The sequence below is a fragment of the Muntiacus reevesi genome, chromosome 14, assembly GCF_963930625.1.
Source record: "Muntiacus reevesi chromosome 14, mMunRee1.1, whole genome shotgun sequence".
NCBI classification, from domain to species: domain Eukaryota; kingdom Metazoa; phylum Chordata; class Mammalia; order Artiodactyla; family Cervidae; genus Muntiacus; species Muntiacus reevesi.
The window spans coordinates 9,324,634-9,343,873 of record NC_089262.1 but is presented as its reverse complement, the minus strand read 5'-3'; the positions used below and the strand labels follow the sequence as shown (position 1 = coordinate 9,343,873).

Here is a 19,240-nt window from a genome sequence, read left to right as displayed (position 1 = left end):
TTTGTGGAAGTGGTTAGAACTCTGTGCTCAGTCACTCAGCCGTGTCTGACTTTTTTGTGACCCTGTGGACTGTAGCCCACAGGCCTCCTCTGTGCATGGAATCCTCCAGGCAAGAATACTGGAGTGGGTTGCCATTTCTTCCTCCAGAGGAATCTTTAGCTTACTGGTCCTGTCTATAATTGCAGTTGCTTTGGTCCTTTTGGGGCTTCCCTAATATCTCAGTTGGTAAAGAATCCACCTGCAATGCTGGAGTCCTTGATTCAATTCCTCAGTCAGGAAGATCCCCTGGAGAAGGGAAACGCTACCCACTCCAGTATTCTGGCCTGGAGAATTCCATGGACTGTATAGTACATGGGGTCACAAAGAGTCAGACACGACTGAGTGACTTTCACATTGTCCTTTTTATATAGTTCCTTACAGTGGAGAATGCTGTTCTTAAATAGCACACACTTGGTACTAGAAATCAAACTGACATTTTCTTTTACCAGTTAAACATTTTTAATTTCCATCTGTGAGCCAGAAATTAGAAGACAGTTGACATAAAGAGATGAATGTGACTTGGTAACTTCCCTCAGGTACCTTCTAGAATAATAAACGTATAAACAGAAAGTCCAGAAAAATACATGAGAGGTGCCATAATAGGAGAATATACACAAGGGGGTGTATACACACAAGGCATTGTATATACACAAGGGGGTGTACCCACACAACATACAAGAGCCTCCCAGGGGTCATTTTTACAAGGAACAAATCAAGGATGAGGAAGCGCACTTCCAACAACACTAGTTAAAACCTAGGACTATAAGTCAGTGCTTAGAGTTCATTTTAAATACGCTAGCACATCTCATTATTTAAAAGAATTCTAGCTGCTGCTATGACAAAGAGACCCCCCAAATACACAAGGCCTCAAACAAGACAGGAGGTAAAAGCTACTTTCTCTGATGTAACAGGTAGAGGAAGATATATGAGGAGGAAAGCTCCTCTCTATGAACTATTTCCCCCAGGCTGACAGCTCTTCTGCCATCTTTGAGGTGTCATGAAGGTGTGGTCATCCAAGGCTACACTTAGGGCCATCATCTGCTAAGCAGGAAGCAGAAGAAGACTGCAGATTCACAACCAGAAATGTTCTCTTTTGAAAGTCATCTTGGAGCCCCTGTTTTGCCTAATGCGATAAAAGGGGGGGAAAGCACTTCATCTGAACACTTCTTGCAAACTCAGTCAAATCAAACTATCTCTCAGTTCCTCCAGGCTTTACCACTTGGCCACATTTGTCAGCCTTCATCTTCTCATGCCCTCTGTGGTGGGCGGTAAACTTGGGGCTCTTACCAGAATATCCCTGCGGGGGATGGAGATCGAGTATTCATTTCTGCCTGGAATCATTTCTCTCCTGTGTTTCCTCTTGCCCAGGACAAGCATCCTTGTCCTGTGGGGTTCTCAGCAGGGATGGGGCAGTTGGTGATTGGACTATCTTTGGTCCAAGGTGTTCTTCCGACCCATAGCCACCTTTCCCACTGTTGAACTCCCTTGAGATGCAGGCACACCCTCTCATTAACCCAGATGGACATAGTCCAATGCCTGCCATTCCAATGAATCCCAATCAACTGGCCAACTAATCCTTCTGCATCCTCAGGTCCTTAGCCTCGGCCATGTTTTCTCCTGAACGAGGTCTTCCTCTTCCTCCTTCCCTAACTCCTCTCCTCCGCCTCCTTTTTCTCCTTCTCTTCACTCTCTTCCCCTTTCTTTTCTTCCCCTCTTCCTTCTCCTTCATCTCTTCTCTCTCATCCTCCCCCTCTTCTTCCTTTTCTCCCTTCTTCTCCTTTTGAATCATCATGCATCCTCTCTTCAGCTCATGGACCATTCTGAAAGCCAGGCTAGTTCACACCTGCTTTGTTCCTTCCATACTCACTCATGGACTCAGTACATGTTTGCAAAAAAATCAAGTTCTGTCCAAAGATTTCCACCTCAGTTACAATGAATTACCATAACCTTTTCTCTCTTGTTCACCTGTTTTCACGCCAGTGATACTTCCACTTTTGTTTCACTTACAAAGCTCTTGGCAACTCATAAACTTTACTAACACCCCATGGGCTGCAGTACTGTCCAAGGCAACTCACTTCTCTTTTGGAAAAACTCTATATGAGTCTTGCACTTCTGTGTTCAGTGCACCTGAGACACATTCCCCATCTCCTAAATATTGCATCATGCCTTTCTCTCTTTTCACCTCTTTATTCCTTCTTATTGGGTTACACAAAGGTTCACATGGGGATTATACATGACCTGCTCCAAGACTGCTTAGCTGCTACTTAAAGAGCATCACTATTCCGGGATGTCTCCCAGGGTCCAGTAGTTAAGACTGCCTTCCATCTCAAGGGGTGCAGGTTTGATCCCTGGTCAGGAAACTAAGATCCCACATACTGCACGATGCAGCCAAAAGTTAAATAAATAATTGTGTTTTAAAAAGCATCACTATCCTAAATCCTTACATGTCAAGAAAACTTTAGAAGCTTGCAACATCTTTTGAATGAATTGTTAATAATTAATTGTGAATCATCATATGCTGAGCTAATACTGGGGATTTTCCGTACCCACACAAACACACACACAACTAAAAGTTTCAAAATAAAAGCTATTTTCTATGTGTTGCTCACATAAGGTCAAATCCATTGTCTCGTTTTTCCCTTTTCACTTAGAGCATATCACTGTGTACCATTTTCTCACACCAGAAAAGTATATCTACGACTCGTGCATATTTTTGGCCTTGCGTAGCCATTTGTATTCCTCTCAAATCAGTTTTCGGCAAAGCTGAAGGACTCATCATTTTACAAACACCAAACCATCTTCCCATCCAACAGGAAGGTATATAATAGCTAGGAATCTAAGGAGGAAAAAGTAAGTTATAGGGGACCTTTCCTGGTTTGTTTCAAATATGGCCAGATTCTTCTCTGTCGATATTGGGAAGAACGGAAGGGAGGGAAAGGACTGAGCGCAGAGGTTTAGGTGAGACAATGAAATGATGGCGAGGAGGGAATATTGTCAGAATCATGGAGAGCAGAATCAGAGGGCGAGGACTCGGGGTCACGGGCACAGGTGAGACCTGCGGGCAGTTGTTTAACATCTTTGTGTCTAGCTCTCCTCATCTATAAATAAGAACAGTAGTGTCATTCTCCCAGGAGTTTGGGGATTAGAAGAGAGCACAAATGGACAAGCCAGCATCTGGGGTCTAGGATGAGGTGGTTCTGGGAAAGAGGTCATCTTTGGGCCTGAGTTCCAAAACTATCCAAAATATCCTGGTCTCTCAAAAGGCCCAGAATATCTGCCCAGCGTTAAAATACATTGTTGATGTTTATCTTACCATGTGGACTCATGGACTCCATGCTCTGATTTCCATTTTCCTTAGTTTTAGGGAAGAACCCAACAGTGAATGGGCTACATAAACTCAGATGTCTAGCTCACTCCTGGACCTGGAAATCAGAAGGCTTAGCAATAGTGGAGGAGTAGATGAAAATCATGTCTCAGCACGTTAGATTGCAAATGAAATTTCCCATGGACATGACGGAGAGTTTGAACTGGCTTCATGAAGCTCCTTTCCATGGGAGGGATATCCCATCCTGACAGCTAAATTTCAAGAAGCGGTTTCCAAACCTCGAAAAAATTTTTTTCCATGTCTAAGACTTTCTGACCATCCATTCCTCTGCTTCCTGAATCTGGGGTTATGAAATAGTTCGTTGCAGTCAAGAGATGCTGTCGTGAATTCCCTCTGCTCCCCCGCCCCACCTTCTAGAGTCTGGACCACAGTGTGGAGTCAGGAGAAAGTGGACAGTCCAAGTTGATGGGGATAAGATACTATGTGAATGTGACTTCTCTAACGTAGGACAGGATGAAGTTGTGTGTTTTTTAATCTCATATTTCATGCAGGGCTGGGCTGAGGATGTGGCAGGCATGGCATATGCCCTACGTTCACTGCCAGAGGGGGCTCCCTGCCTGCCACAGGTGAGAGCCAGCTCTGGGGTGCCTGTCCCCACGGGGAAAGGGGGGCGGGGCCCGGCGGGGAGGGTGGGGACTCTGTCCACCTTCGGTGGTCCCCAGGAGAACTCTGCCACAGAATCCGAAACCTCGTGTTATGGATTTCATTTTCTTAGCTCATAAATGAAATTGCAATGGATTAAACCCTTATACGGGTTGGTTTTTGTGGCACATGCTCTTCTCTGGAACACGGTACAGAAGTGTAAAGTGTGTATACTCAAATGTCTAGAAAACCTGAGCCTACCCGTATTTGGTTCAATGAATCAAAATGCTTTATAGTTGATATGGCAAATACATTACCATAAAAAGCCTTAGTTGTGTTCTACTAAGGCCAACCACCACTAACCCAAAACAAATTGTATGCTTACCTTATAAATTAGACATTGAATTATGGCCCTGGATATAATATATTTCAATTTTTAAAATTTTATTATTTTCAACTTCATCTTTGATGTCATATGTACCTCTCCTCGGCTGTACCGTTTTCCGATTTATTTCCTCCTAATTATTCAGCAAACAACTTAATTGACAGTAATTTCTGTAAGACCTCTCTGCCCCACTCCCAAATTCGTTTTTTTTAAAATCACCTGTATGCAACCTTTTATCATTTTCTACTTTTTCCAGGATTTCTTTTCCTCTTCATATCAGTAACCAGCCCTTCCTGTCCCAAACCTCCATATCTTAAAGCATCAGGTATAAAGACACCACACAGATATCTTTCTAACTCTTGGACTGAAAAAGCTGGCACCAGAGAAATGAAGTGTGATGAACTGATTAACGCTGAACCCTCCATCCTAAGTTGGAGGCAAAAATAAAGTTAAAACCCTTAAATACATGTCTGATAGGCTCAGCCTATTCTACAAGGAGGTCTTGATAATTCAACATTTTGGTCGCCTGTGGAGGACAGTCCGAAACACCCACAGGCGCTGTTTGCTTGGAGGGTTTCCACCCACCCCAGCTCCTAACGCCTTGGCCTCCCCTCATTTGCAGTGGTCGGTATATATCCGAGCTGCTGTCCGGAAAGAGAAAGGCCTGCCCATCCTCGTGGAGCTGCTGCGGATCGACAATGACCGTGTGGTGTGTGCAGTGGCCACCGCACTCCGGAACATGGCCTTGGACGTCAGGAATAAGGAGCTCATTGGTATGTTCCCTCCGATTCACCACGTCTCCATCTTTTTTTTTAATTGAAATATAATGCATTTCCTGTGTTTGAATCCACATGCAGAGCATATATGCGTGTGCAGAAACAGAGCATGTGTTAGAGACCTTGTTTTTCCAGCTCTCCTTCTAGCAGAAATCAATGCTCTAATTTATCTTTTAGAATTTAGAGGAAAATGTGAGGCTTGTTGACATTCCTAATCCTTGCAAATTAAAAACGACTGCAGTGCTGAGCACTGGATACCATGTCCTGATCCTCTAAATCCTTGCCAGGCTGTTTGTTTGCTTTCCATGTTGTGAACTGGAATTCTAATGGGATGCAGGCCTCTTCTCCTCTCTGTGTTAAACTTTATTTTGCATTAGACCAAATTGGCTCTCCAGTCCTATTTTTCAAGAATCCTCTCCCTTTATTTTTGTATTCAAGAAAGGGAAGATCCTTCATTAATGAAGCATTAAAGAGGTCATCCATAAGTCTATCGATTCAACAAGTGTTTGTCCATGACCTAGCTTGTTCTAGGCCTGTTCTATGCCTAGCGTTCATGAGTGCTCAGTTGCTTCAGTTGTATCCAACTCTTTGTGACCGTATGGACTGTAGCCTGTAGACAGGCTCTTCTGTCCATGGGATTCTCCTGGCAAGAATACTGGAGTGGATTGCCATTTCCTTCTCCAGGGGATCTTCCCAACCCAGGAATCGAACCTAGGTCTCCTGCATTGCAGGGGATTCTTTACTGCGGCGCTTCAAGGGAAGCCCTCTAGCCCTAGAGATGATATCAAAGCAGAGAGAAGGTCTTGCCCTTGTGGGGTTTACATTCTGGACAGGGGCGACCAACAAAAGACACACATGAATCCCACGGTGTGACTGAAACATTCTGGGGGGGAAAGTGGTGCTGGGTCAGGCACGCTGTCATTGGTGAGGTTGCAGTCTTTTAAAATTGAAGTGAAATTTACATGACATAAAATTAATCACTTTAAAATGTACCTTTTGGATGGCATTTAGTATTTATACAGTTTTGTGCAACCACCACCTGTGTCAAGTTCCAAAACATTTTTGTGACCCTGAAGAAAACCCTGTGTGTGCTAAGTCGCTTCAGTCCTCTCCAACTCTTTGCGACCCTATGGACTTGTAGCCCACCAGGCTCCTCTGTCCATGGGATTCTCCAGGTGAGAATTCTGGAATGGGTTGTCATGCCCTCCTCCAGGGGAGCTTCCTGGAGTTCCACGATTGAACACATACCTCATTTGTCTCCTGCACTGGCAGGTGGGTGCTTCCCCACTAGTGCGACCTGGGAAGCCCCCAAACCCTGTACCCATTAAGTAGCCACACCCTATTTCCCCCTCCCCCACCGGTCCCTGGCAGCCAGCAGTCTGCTTTTAGTTTCTGTGGATTTTCTTATTCTGGATATTTCAAGTACATGGAATCATGTGAGATGTGAGCTTTTGTATCCCACTTCTTTCATTTAACATCAGTGATTGTGGGTGTGAGAGGTCAAAGTCAAGGTGACAGCTGTTGCAAAGCTAACATTTGAGCAAAGACTTGAAGCTGATGAGATGGAGCCCTGTGGTTCTTTCGGGGGAAGACTATCTAAGCTGGAGGAGCAGCCTTCGCAGACAGCCCTCCAGAAGGGGGTCTGGGAGCAGGCTGATGGTGGGTTCAAGGTCTCTGGGGGCCTGATGTGCCTGGTGCATAGTGGGTGATGGGAGTCCAGATTGTCCAAGAGATGCTCTGGTTCCTCCTCCTGTATCTGGGAGGATGCTCAGGCCAAGGTTGATTGATGCCTGGAGAACTGATGAACCACCGGGCCCTGCCCAAGGAGAGGCATGGCTTCCCCATGGACCATTGACCTCCTGGGGTGAAAGAGATGACCCCAGTAGGGTGGATGATCAATGCAGCATGAAGCCTGGCAAGCTTGACCACAGGTAATAGGTATCAGTGAGGATCAGACAGCAGGGAGCTGGACCACGTGTCATGGCAAAGGTTCTGATCATGTGACCTCAGGAGGTCTAGGGAAAGCAGGTGAGAGTGAGTGCAGAGGGAAGACTCCATTCCTGGGGTAGTTGGAATACCAGGCATGGGTTCAAATTTCATACACAGATTATGCATAGAGACAATGGTCTGTTTCCTCTCTCCAGATTCCCGAGGGTGACATACTAGGCCCTTCATGATCTAGGAACAAGCCACTTTCCACCCCACAATTCCCATCATATCCTCCAATAAACATCAAGTGTTTGCAGGTCTCTTTTGGTTTAGTGGCTAAGTCGTGTCCGACTCTTTTGTGACTCCATGGGCTGTAGGTCGCCAGGTTTCTCTGTCCATGGGATTTCCTAGGCAAGAATACAGGAGTGGGTTGCTATTTCATTCTCCAGGGGACCCTCCTGACCCGAGGATTGAACCTGGTCTTCTGCACTGTAGGCAGATTCTTTACCGAATGAGCCACCAGGGAAGCCCTTGAAGGTCTCTAAGCCACTTATTCATTCACAGGGACCAGATTTCAAATCTGTGTCTAATAAATGCAGTTATTTGTTATGCTTGCAGTGCATCATCAGGCATGAAATAAGCTCACAACTTGATATTTATACTTAGTTTGAATTTAAATGCGGATGGTAGATGTTACATATTTACACCGTTAGCCCTCTGTGTATCTGCTTTCCTTTTCCTGACTTGTTTCAGACAAGAAAGAGCAGTGGCTTCCAATCAAATCCTAGGGCTCCTCTGTAACATGGAGGAAAAATCAATAGCTAATCACTCTGCTACTTGGATAGAACTACGAGGTGTTGTGCATTTGTGTGTTTTATTTCTTTTGGTGGATTAAAATATAACAAAGTAGGGAACTATTGATTGATTTTCTAGCTTCAAGGCGTCTCTTCTCTCCAGGAAGTCAGTTATCTAGAACTGTCTCTGAGGCAGGAACATTTGGAAGTCCATATTGCCCGTGTTAAATTAAGCCTCTACTATCAAATGTCACCAGACAGGAAAGGGAGCCAGCCGTTTAAAAATAGGAGTGAAAATATCTCAGTCATAGGCTTTAAGGAATCAATATCTTTTCTCCTTGAGTAAGAAAAGCAGAATTGAACAAAACAGCACACTATTCTCTTCTGTCTGGGAGAAAGGAAATGTGACCTTTGCTAACTCTTTTGCTTTAAATATTGTACCAAAGTAATGGGTTTTTATGAGACAATGCTATATAGAACTTTATCTATTGAAAAGAAAGCTGCAGTGACTTTGAACCAAGAACAAAAACAGAATTGAACTTGGATTTTTCTCTGTCAACTCAATCAAAACTTTGGCGGGGGTGGGGGGGCAGTATATGCTAATAATTCAGTCACGTCTGACTCTTTGTGACTGTATGAACTGTAGCCCTCTAGGCTCCTCTGTCCATGGGATTCTCCGGGCAAGAATACTGGAGTGAGTTGCCATGCCCTCCTCCAGGGGATCTTCCCGACTGAGGGATCAAACCCGCATCTCTTACATCTCCCTGCATTGGCAGGTGGGTTCTTTACTACCTGCGTCACCTGGGAAGCCCCAAAGCTTCAGTATTGAAAATAGTCTGAAAATTCCCAGATAGATAGCTCTGGCATGAATCTCACATCTCTGCCTGCAATAGCCTGTCCACCACCCGCATGGGAGGTCTGACAGGCATCTCAAATACAACATCTCCAGGCCTGCGTTCCTTGTCTTCTGTCCCAAGCCCAGTCCTTCCGAAGGCTTCCCCTTCCTGTCCTTGTAATGGTCCTTTGATTCTGCACTCTCATGCCCAATCCATCGGCAGGTCTGGCTTCCTTCTGAATTTTCCCAGAACCTGACCCTTCTCATCTTCATTGCCTTGTTCCCCCCTCCTGCCCCCGCCTCCTTAAATCTCATCCTCTTTCACCTGGGTTATTACCGTGGCCACTTTCCAGGAGTCCTTGCCCCCACCCCAGTGCCACCATCTACTCTCAAAGGAGCAGCCAGAGTGGTCCTGTCAAAACCTTACCTACTGCATGTCTTTTCTCTTTTTTTTTTTTTTATTAGTTGGAGGCTAATTACTTCACAACATTTCAGTGGGTTTTGTCATACATTGACATGAATCAGCCATAGAGTTACACGTATTCCCCATCCCGATCCCCCCTCCCACCTTCCTCTCCACCCGACTCCTCTGGGTCCTCCCAGTGCACCAGGCCCGAGCACTTGACTCATGCATCCCACCTGGGCTGGTGATCTGTTTCACCATAGATAATACACATGGTGTTCTTTTGAAACATCCCACCCTCACCTTCTCCCCCAGAGTTCAAAAGTCTGTTCTGTACTTCTGCGTCTATTTTTCTGTTTTGCATATAGGGTTATCGTTACCATCTTTCTAAATTCCATATATATGTGTTAGTATGCTGTAATGTTAAAACCCTGCATCAGCTCCTCATTTCTCTCAGTGTGAAGGTAAAAGTCGTTGTCAGGCAGACGCAGCTCTGTATGATCCAGCTCTCTGTTTCCTCTCCAGCCCCACCTCCTTCCTCACTGGCCGCTGCTTCGCTGTGGTTCCATCATGACCTAAGCCACAAGCCTGCCTCAGGGCCCTTGAACCTGCGGCTCCCTGCACCCCATCTCTACTTCCTTTAGATGTCCATGTGGTTATTCCTCAACCCCGCAGGTCTTTACTCAAGTGTTACTTTCCCAAAACAACCTTTTCTGGTGCCTCTTCTTAAAAGGCACCTACCCCCTTTTCTGCTTTATCGATCTTCACAGCACTAATCACCCTCTGGCATGGAACATGTTATTTATTTGTTTCTTGTCCATCTCCCTGCACTGGAATGTCAACCTACTAAGAGAAGGAGGTTCCATCTTTTGTGTTTACTGATATAGATCGTGTACCTAGAACAACAACTGACCCATACCAGGGATTCATCAATATCTAATGAATGAATAACTGAATTATTAATGACTTTTTCCTGTCTGGCCATCATCTTATAGTGAACTGCAAATCAGCAAAACTTTAAGTAAGCAAAAAAAATATTAACTAAAGAAAAAGACTTTATATTAATAAAGAAAATTATCCAAAAATCAGTTCATTATCCTACTAAAGTTTACTAGATGTATACAGACACTCATAATGTCAGAAGGAATCCAGTTGTTTCCATCATGGGGGTCCAGTTCGAATTATATCTTTTCTTAGATTGTTCTTTTAATTAAGGGTGGAAGGGGGGACAGTTACCATAACTCTGGTTAAGGAATGGTTCATCTTCCTTGGACTCCATGATAAGAAAAAGTTCAAATAAGCTATTCAATAATTACTTCACCCCATAAGCTCTAAGGAGGATCTGATAGAATAAATTCCACTTGATCGTGGTGTATGATCCTTTTAATGTGTTGTCAGATTCTGTTTGCTAATATTTTGTTGAGGATTTTTGCATCTATGTTCATGAGTGATGTTGGTGTCTTAATTTTCTTTTTGTGTGGTATCTTTGGTTTTGGTATCAGAGTGATGGTGGCCTCATAGAATGGCTTTGGAAGTATTCTTTCCTCTGCAATTTTTCAGAGAATTTTGAGAAGGATAGATGTCAGCTCTTCTCTAAATGGTTGATAGAACTTGCCTGTGAAACCATCTGGTCCTGGGCTTTTGTTCTTTGGAAATTTTTAAATCACAGATTCAATTTCAGCACTTGTGATGGTCTGTTCATATTTTTTGTTTCTTCCTAGTTCAATTTTAGGAGAATGGTACCTTTTTAGAATTCTAGAATTTGTAGATTGTACCTTTTTGAATTTGTTCGTTTCTTCCAAGTTGTTCATTTTATTGGCATATAGTTGTTGTCATTCAGTCCCTAAGTCGTGTCTGACTCTTCTTGACCCCATGGGCTACACTACGCCAGGCTTACCTGTCCTTCATTGTCTCCTGGAGTTTGCTCAATATCCTGTCCATTGAGTCGGTGATGTCAACCCACCATCTCATACTCTGTCGCCCCCTTCTCCTCCTGCCCTCAGTCTTTCCCAGCATCAGGTCTTTTCCAGTGGGTTGGCTCTTTGCTTCAGGTAGCCCAAGTATTGGCGCTTCAACTTCAGTATTAGTCCTTCCAATGAATATTCAGAATTGATTTCCTTTAGGATTGATTGGTGTGACCTCCTTGCTGTCCAAGGGACTCTTACAGTAAATAATCTCTTATGATCCTTTGTATTTCTGTGATGTTCATTTTAACTTCTTTTTCATTTGTAATTTTATTTATTTGAGTCCTCTCCTTTTTTTTTTTCCTTGATGAGTCTGGCTGAAGGTTTATCAATTTTATCTTTTCAAAGATCAGCTGTTAGTTTCATTGATCTCTTCTATTGTTTTCTTTATCTCTATGCCGTTTATTTCTGCTCTGACCTTCGTGATTTCTTCTGCTAGCTTTGTGTTTTATTTATTCTTTCTCTCGTTGCTTTATGTGTAAGTTTAGGCTGTTTATTTGTGATTTTTCTGATTTCCTAAGGTAAGATAGTATTACTATCAACTTCACTCTTAGAAATGCTTTTGCTGCATCCCATGGGTTTGGGATTTTTGTGCTTTCGTTTTCATTTGTCTCCAGGTATTTTTTTTATTTCCTCTTTGGTTTCTTCTAAAAAAATTAATTTTTAAAAAAGGTAGTACTGAAAAGAGTGTCACATCTTCTGCCTTTCCCTGTCTTCCCATTCAGGCTGTGTCCATGGTTCTGTGGATGTCTCTGCCATCAGGTGATAAGTAGGCTACTGGGAGATCTTTGTGTTCTTCTGAATGACGTAGTGCTGTGGTCCAGGTGATTGCACATCCATCCACTTCTTTGCAGCCTTCCAAAAATGTTAATTATCCTCCTGAGTAAAGCGTTACTTCATCATTCAGAAAGGGTTTCTTTTTCATGGTGATAATTAGCTTCGGCAGAAAGAACAAACAGTACTGTCCCGCTCTTAACACATTTACCAAAATGTCATCCATTTCAACACGTTGATAGTTCCTGATGGGGACGGCAGGTATTTCTTCTGCCATCAAGCAAACACGTAAAACTCTAACAAAACGAAAGGTTTTCACATCTGAACACTAGATAAGAAAGATACCGGCGTGGTATCACCAACTGCCTCTTATCTCTAGCCACTCTTTCTGATGAATTCTTCATCCAGACCAGCCTTTGTGCTGTTGTCCCTGCTCATAAAGCTTTACCCAGGCAGCTCCCTTCCCTGGCCTGTGTCTTCATCTCTGTGCGTTTACTCACCTCCCCCCACCACACCCCCAGACATCACTCAGAGCCCCGGTGAACACTGCTCCTTGACCACAGAACAGAGGTAGATGGTACCTGCTTGATTAAGAAAATCTTTTAATTTATCTTTGAGGGCAGGAGAAATAGGGGGTGACGAGGATGGTTGGATGGCATCAGTGACTCAATGGACATGAGTTTGTGCAAGCTTCAGAAGATGGTGAAGGACAGGGAAGCCTGGCATGCTGTAGTCCATGGGGGTCGCAAAGAGTCGGACACAAGTGAGCAACTGAACAACAGCAGAGCCACCGGGGAAGCAGATTCCCATCGTGTAATTTTATTTTTGTGCTGTCTTTCACTTTTTTTGCATTGCATTGCATCTCCTCCCAGTGAGATAGTAAGCAGGAGTCAGGTGCCGTATTTATTTCTATGTCCTACCATATGCCTAACCCTTTGTTCTGCTCAGTACATATTTGCTGAAATAATTCTCTGGTGGGTGAAGAATGTGGATTATTTCTTCTGAAGAGCCGATCTAGAGGGGGTTTAGGGAATCCCATGTAGAGAGAGGGCAGGGAAGAGGACGCTCTTTTCACAGCATCCAGGGAGGAGAGGAAAGAAAGACGCTCAGATGCTGCCAGAAATCCTGGACTCGAGTCAAGCTCATTCCTTGCCACTTTGGAAGAGGCCTGGGTTGGGTGGGAAATAGCAATGCTTTCTGCGTGTGCCCTGACAGCTCCTAAAGTTTGGAGGAGCCGCTGCGCCCCTGCTGGTGCTATTGGCAGAGCTCACAGGGCACCCTCCCCTCGCTTCCCTGGGAGGTGGCTGCCTGCCACCCTTTCAGGCAGCCGAGCCAGGCTGGGACGCTGGGAGCATCCTCCTGGCTGCCTCGCGCCCCTCCCAGGACTGAAGAGAAGCACCTTCCACTACTGTGTGAACCTGGCCCTTCCTTCCCCGGCTCATCTCAGTCCTGTAGTCACGTCCTCTCTGCCCTGCACAATCCTTCCGCTGCGCTCTGTCAACATCTGGAGATCGGGTCACCACGTTTGGAATCATAGACAGATGCCTCCATACATTCATGTGATCTGACCCATTCTTGACATCTGGCCGACCATCTTTTCACCTTAGCAACTGTCTGAGCTTCTCTCCAACACCTCCTCAGCCCGATTCAGCCTCAAAGGGAGCCCCAGACTCCGACTCTTGCTGGCATCAGGAAGGGCTATTTCCCAGGGAAGGCTGCTGGCTCCCAAACACTGCTGTCCCCCAAGAGAGACAGAGGAGGAGGGACCCCCAAATCTCCAGGGTCACGTAGCAGTGCGCCTCACACACTTTCCCACACTCGTGAAATCACAAACAAAATACGGGGAGTTTCTTGCCCAGGAGTTAAGTATTATTGAAGCATCAAATCTACCACTGTTTCCCTCCCCGCCCAAGGCTGTCTGATCACCCCTTTCATTCACTCTAGGGAGGGCATACCCTTCCTAGCTTTTTTCCTTGCCCCAGTCTATTTGAGATACTCAGATAAAAGATTTTATCTCACCACTCTGATGATTCTTTGTAGACAGTGGTTGCCGATTATATTTGAAGGACACCAGAAAAATGTTCTGTCTTTAAGTAGAAATGAAGACAGAATAAAGAAAACAGTAATGTTGATGGAATGAGAATCACCCCTTCCCCCCAACTGCTGCCCTTGTGTCAGATCTTTACTTGGTGAGAAATGTCTTTTTCTTTGGAGACGTGGAAGGGGAAAAGGGTGGGGGGGTGGGAGGAACCTTCATTGTATCCAAACTGCCCTAAATGTTGTACCGCTTTGTAAACAATCTCTTTTATTTAATGATCTCACAGCTGAAATATCAAGGTGTATACCCATGGAATTCTAGACTTGGTAGCACTGATCTTCACCAGGTAGTCCAGTGGTAGAGAATCCCCGTGACAGTGTAGGAGACATGAGTTCGATCCCTGGGTCAGGAAGATCCCCTGGAGAAAGAAACTGCAACCCACTCCAGTATTGATGCCTGGAGAATCCCCATGGGCAGAGGAACCTGGAGGGGCTACAGTCCATGGGATCACCAAGAGTCAGACACGACTGAAGAGACTTAGCAGGCAGCACTGATCTGCACCAGGTAGGCCAGTGGTAGAGAATCCGCCTGCCAGTTCTTCAGCCCCTGGCAGATGGTGTTTTAATTAAAACTTTGGGATATATTTTACCCATTTCCTGAATCATGAGGACATGTTGGTGGTAGTTGCTCAGTCATGTCTACTTCTTGTGACCACATGAACTATAACCTGCCAGGCTCCCCTGTCCATGGGATTCTCCAGGCAAGAATACTGGAGTGGGAAGCCATGCCCTTCTCCAGGGGATCTTCCCGACCAGGATAGATACCTAAGTCTATACTCCATCTCCATGAAGCTACATTCCAGATGCTGCTTAGGAGATCATGCCTCAAAGTTTGTCTAAGTTATTTGGCCAACTCATTGGAAAAGACCCTCAAGCTAGGAGAGATTGAGGGCAGGAGGAGAAGTGGGCAACAAGGCATGAGATGGTTGGATGGCATCACCGACTCAATGGCCTGAGTTTGAGCAAACTCAGGGAGATGGGGAAGGACAGGGAAGCCTGGCGTGCTGCAGTCCATGGGGTCACAAGGAGTAGGAACGAAACATGTCCTGGTCTTCATCCTCTGTATATCACAGTGTACTCACACCGTCTCCCAGGGCTCTTAATAGCTGTTGCACTACCTTTTAAGTACACACGTTTTATTACTTTCTCATTTCATGCCAGTGGCTTCCATGTAGCAGAAACCCCTGTGATGTGGGTATCCGCTCCTGGAGGGCAGACCTTTCACAGGCCACTCACCACAGCCTCGTGGGCACCTTCTTTATCTTCGTTCCTGACCCTGGGGAATCCCATCTGTGCCCAGGGAAAGACTCGAGTCTCTGGAAACCTCAGTGCAACCTGGGAAAGCAGTATGTTATTTCTATTCCTGGGAAATGTATAAGCTTTACTTTATTAAGTAGGTTTGAGGACATTTTTAGAGGCACACCTTCTCTGCATTTCAAAACATGTTTCTTCAGACCCTGGCAGATGTTGTTTTAATTAAAACATGTGTAATTTCAATTAGTGTTTTTAAAAGAAGCCCGCTTTCCCAGATAAGGTGCTTTTTCATACCACCCTTTGCTGACTCGTTTTTAATAACTTGATTTCTGGAGCCAAATTCTAGCAGCCAGAGCACTGTGTGCTTTGGCCAAAACTTGGTATCTTCAGATTAAGCGCCTGTGTTAGAGCCCTCATCTCCCAAACCCCAGAGCCTAATCTCATAAATGCTGCCTCCCTTTCCAGCAAAGACTTGGGTTCTTTGTTAATTAACTTCAGACACCTGTTGGGGAATTTTGGCGGCTGGGTCTGGCAGATAAGAATTCCTTGGAAGGGCAAGTGGTAAATAAATTGAAGAGCCAATGATTATTTTATTAATTAAGACTTAACGATTGGCCCCTTGGAAATAGTCCATGTGGGGAAAAGGCAAAACTGACTGAGCAATTTGCAGTTGATTCAGACGTCAGGACCTCTGCTTAAAGACCTCAGAGAAAAGAGAAAGAAAAAAAAAAAGACCCAACTTTACTTGAACCATTTCAGTATTTATTTTTATGCCAAAGAGTTTCAGAAGAAAAACTTTGGAGGAGAGCATGCATTAGAAATGAAATGCCTCTCCCAAATACCCCAATTCTTGAGAAATAGAAAAGAGGATTTTAACAGAATCATGTTTTTAAGTTATATTCCTTCTGCACGCTAACTGCTGTCTTTTCCCCTTACCAGCAGTGGGTGGGGGGTGGAATTTCATCATGTGGAAATAAGTTGTTATTTTCACTCGGTAATACTAAAAATAATAGATTAGAAAGTACTTTAAAAGTTTGAAAATGAATACTCTTTTAGCCATTCTGCCTTGGGTTTGATTGTATTTGGTATGCTGGATCTCGAGGAATTGCAAAGCAGACAAGGACACATGTAACGGGTGGGGTGGGTCTTCTAAAAAAAAGAAAAAGTGTGCATCAACCATAAATTGAATGAACCAGTGGTTCTGACCCGGAGGACGCATGAGGCAGTAAGACAAGGAGGAGGCAGGCGCTGTAGAGAGGTGAGGCATCCAGACCAGGAAGGACACAGCAAGCCCAGAAGAGGCCAGGGACCCAGGAGATGATGCCGACTGGAGGAGCAGCTCCCCCAGCGTCTGGACAGCCAGGCCGGGAACTAGGGTGCTGGTCTGTAGAGGGGCACAGTCAGCTTTAGATTTCGCCACTTGGGAAAAAAGCGGCCTTTTTCTTGAGATGCTTTGAAAAGAGAAAGCCCTTTTGCCAGACTGGGATCATAGAGCAAGAGAATCGGGCAGTTCCCAGAAGTCTCTCCTCAAAAAGTCCTAAGAGTTCTTTTAGGGCGCATAGTTGAAATCTAGAGATTCCATCACTTAGAACCAAGAAAGCTCAGGAAAATTTACCGTGTCTGAGATAAACTTGCTTTTTCGAACGTAAAATGAAATTCCCTATTCAGTTTTGCATACAATAGCGTCTTTGAACAATGTCAGGTAAAATAGCGGCTTTGGTGTGGAATGATAAAAGATAAACGACTTGTTTCCTAAAGCATATACTATCCTTTGAATCCCACATTTTCTCATCCTGACCATTTAATGTAGGCAACTGAGCTTGGGACAGTATAAACTGGGCTGGTTCAGGCATATGGTAATGCACAAGGTGTTGATTTCATTAGGAGTTACTATATTCCAGCATCAACCTTAGAGGATATTCAAGGTATATTAAAGGATAAGAAATTCCCACGGTCCTCATTTGCAGACTTGAGCAGTTTAGTTTACTCATCAGAGAGTCACAGCTATGAAATGGCACGTGGTATTAAACTTTTTAACTGAATATTAACTTCATAGACTAATACCACCTGGTGTTTCTGTGAAAGTCAGGTTCACTTTAAGTGACCTTGTTACTCTCTTCTTTTGGGGGGAGGCAAGGGGGTTACTCTTTGAAAATTGAAGTAGAGTTGATTTACAATATTGTGTTAGTTTCAGGTATACAACAAAGTGATTCAGTTATATATTTTTTCAGACTCTTTTTCTTTTTTTTTTTTTATTTTTTTAAATATTATTTTATTAGTTGGAGGCCAATCACTTTACAACATTTCAGTGGGTTTTGTCATACATTGACATGAATCAGCCATATAGTTACATGTATTCCCCATCCCGATCCCCCCTCCCACCTCCCTCCCCACCCGACTCCTCAGGGTCCTCCCAGTGCACCAGGCCCGAGCACCTGACTCTTGTATCCCACCTGGGCTGGTGGTCCGTTTCACCATAGATAATATACATGCTGTTCTTTCAAAACATCCCACCCTCACGTTCTCCCCCAGAGTTCAAAAGTCTGTTCTGTATTTCTGTGTCTCTTTTTCTGTTTTGCATATAGGGTTATCGCCACCATCTATCTAAATTCCGTATATATGTGTTAGTATATTGTAATGTTCTTTATCTTTCTGACTTACTTCACTCTGTATAATGGGCTCCAGTTTCATCCATCTCATTAGAACTGATTCAAATGAATTCTTTTTAACGGCTGAGTAATATTCCATGGTGTATATGTACCACAGCTTCCTTATCCATTCATCTGCTGATGGGCATCTAGGTTGCTTCCATGTCCTGGCTATTATAAACAGTGCTGCGATGAACATTGGGGTGCACGTGTCTCTTTCAGATCTGGATTCCTCAGTGTGTATGCCCAGAAGTGGTATTGCTGGGTCATATGGCAGTTCTATTTCCAGTTTTTTAAGAAATCTCCACACTGTTTTCCATAGTGGCTGTACTAGTTTGCATTCCCACCAACAGTGTAAGAGGGTTCCCTTTTCTCCACACCCTCTCCAGCATTTATTGCTTGTAGACTTTTGGATAGCAGCCATCCTGACTGGCGTGTAATGGTACCTCATTGTGGTTTTGATTTGCATTTCTCTGATGATGAGTGATGTTGAGCATCTTTTCATGTGTTTGTTAGCCATCTGTATGTCTTCTTTGGAGAAATGTCTGTTTAGTTCTTTGGCCCATTTTTTGATTGGGTCGTTTATTTTTCTGGAATTGAGCTTCAGGAGTTGCTTGTATATTTTTGAGATTAATCCTTTGTCTGTTTCTTCATTTGTTATTATTTTCTCCCAATCTGAGGGCTGTCTTTTCACCTTACTTATAGTTTCCTTTGTTGTGCAAAAGCTTTTAATTTTCATTAGGTCCCATTTGTTTATTTTTGCTTTTATTTCCAATATTCTGGGAGGTGGGTCATAGAAGATCTTGCTGTGATTTATGTCGGAGAGTGTTTTGCCTATGTTCTCCTCTAGGAGTTTTATAGTTTCTGGTCTTACATTTAGATCTTTAATCCATTTTGAGTTTATTTTTGTGTATGGTGTTAGGAAGTGTTCTAGTTTCATTCTTTTACAAGTGGTTAACCAGTTTTCCCAGCACCACTTGTTAAAGAGATTGTCTTTTTTCCATTGTATATCCTTGCCTCCTTTGTCAAAGATAAGCTGTCCATAGGTTCGTGGATTTATCTCTGGGCTTTCTATTCTGTTCCATTGATCTATATTTCTGTCTTTGTGCCAGTACCATACTGTCTTGATGACTGTGGCTTTGTAGTAGAGTCTGAAGTCAGGCAGGTTGATTCCTCCAGTTCCATTCTTCTTTCTCAAGATTACTTTGGCTATTCGAGGTTTTTTGTATTTCCATACAAATTGTGAAATTATTTGTTCTAGTTCTGTGAAAAATACCGTTGGTAGCTTGATAGGGATTGCATTGAATCTATAGATTGCTTTGGGTAGAATAGCCATTTTGACAATATTGATTCTTCCAATCCATGAACACGGTAT

At 44.0% G+C, this 19,240-nt stretch overlaps 1 protein-coding gene across 2 annotated transcripts in view; it reads left to right on the top strand.

Annotated features, from left to right (window-relative positions):
- CTNND2 (catenin delta 2) overlaps positions 1-19,240 on the top strand; it is a 1,077,052-nt gene that overhangs the window by 954,709 nt on the left and 103,103 nt on the right. Inside the window, exons 9-10 of one of the 2 annotated variants that reach the window (XM_065905368.1) lie at positions 3,916-3,990; positions 5,014-5,164. In XM_065905368.1, coding sequence (XP_065761440.1) covers positions 3,916-3,990; positions 5,014-5,164 — 226 coding nt within the window. The remainder of the gene's footprint in view (positions 1-3,915; positions 3,991-5,013; positions 5,165-19,240) is intronic. The other variant, XM_065905365.1, reaches the window with a different exon arrangement.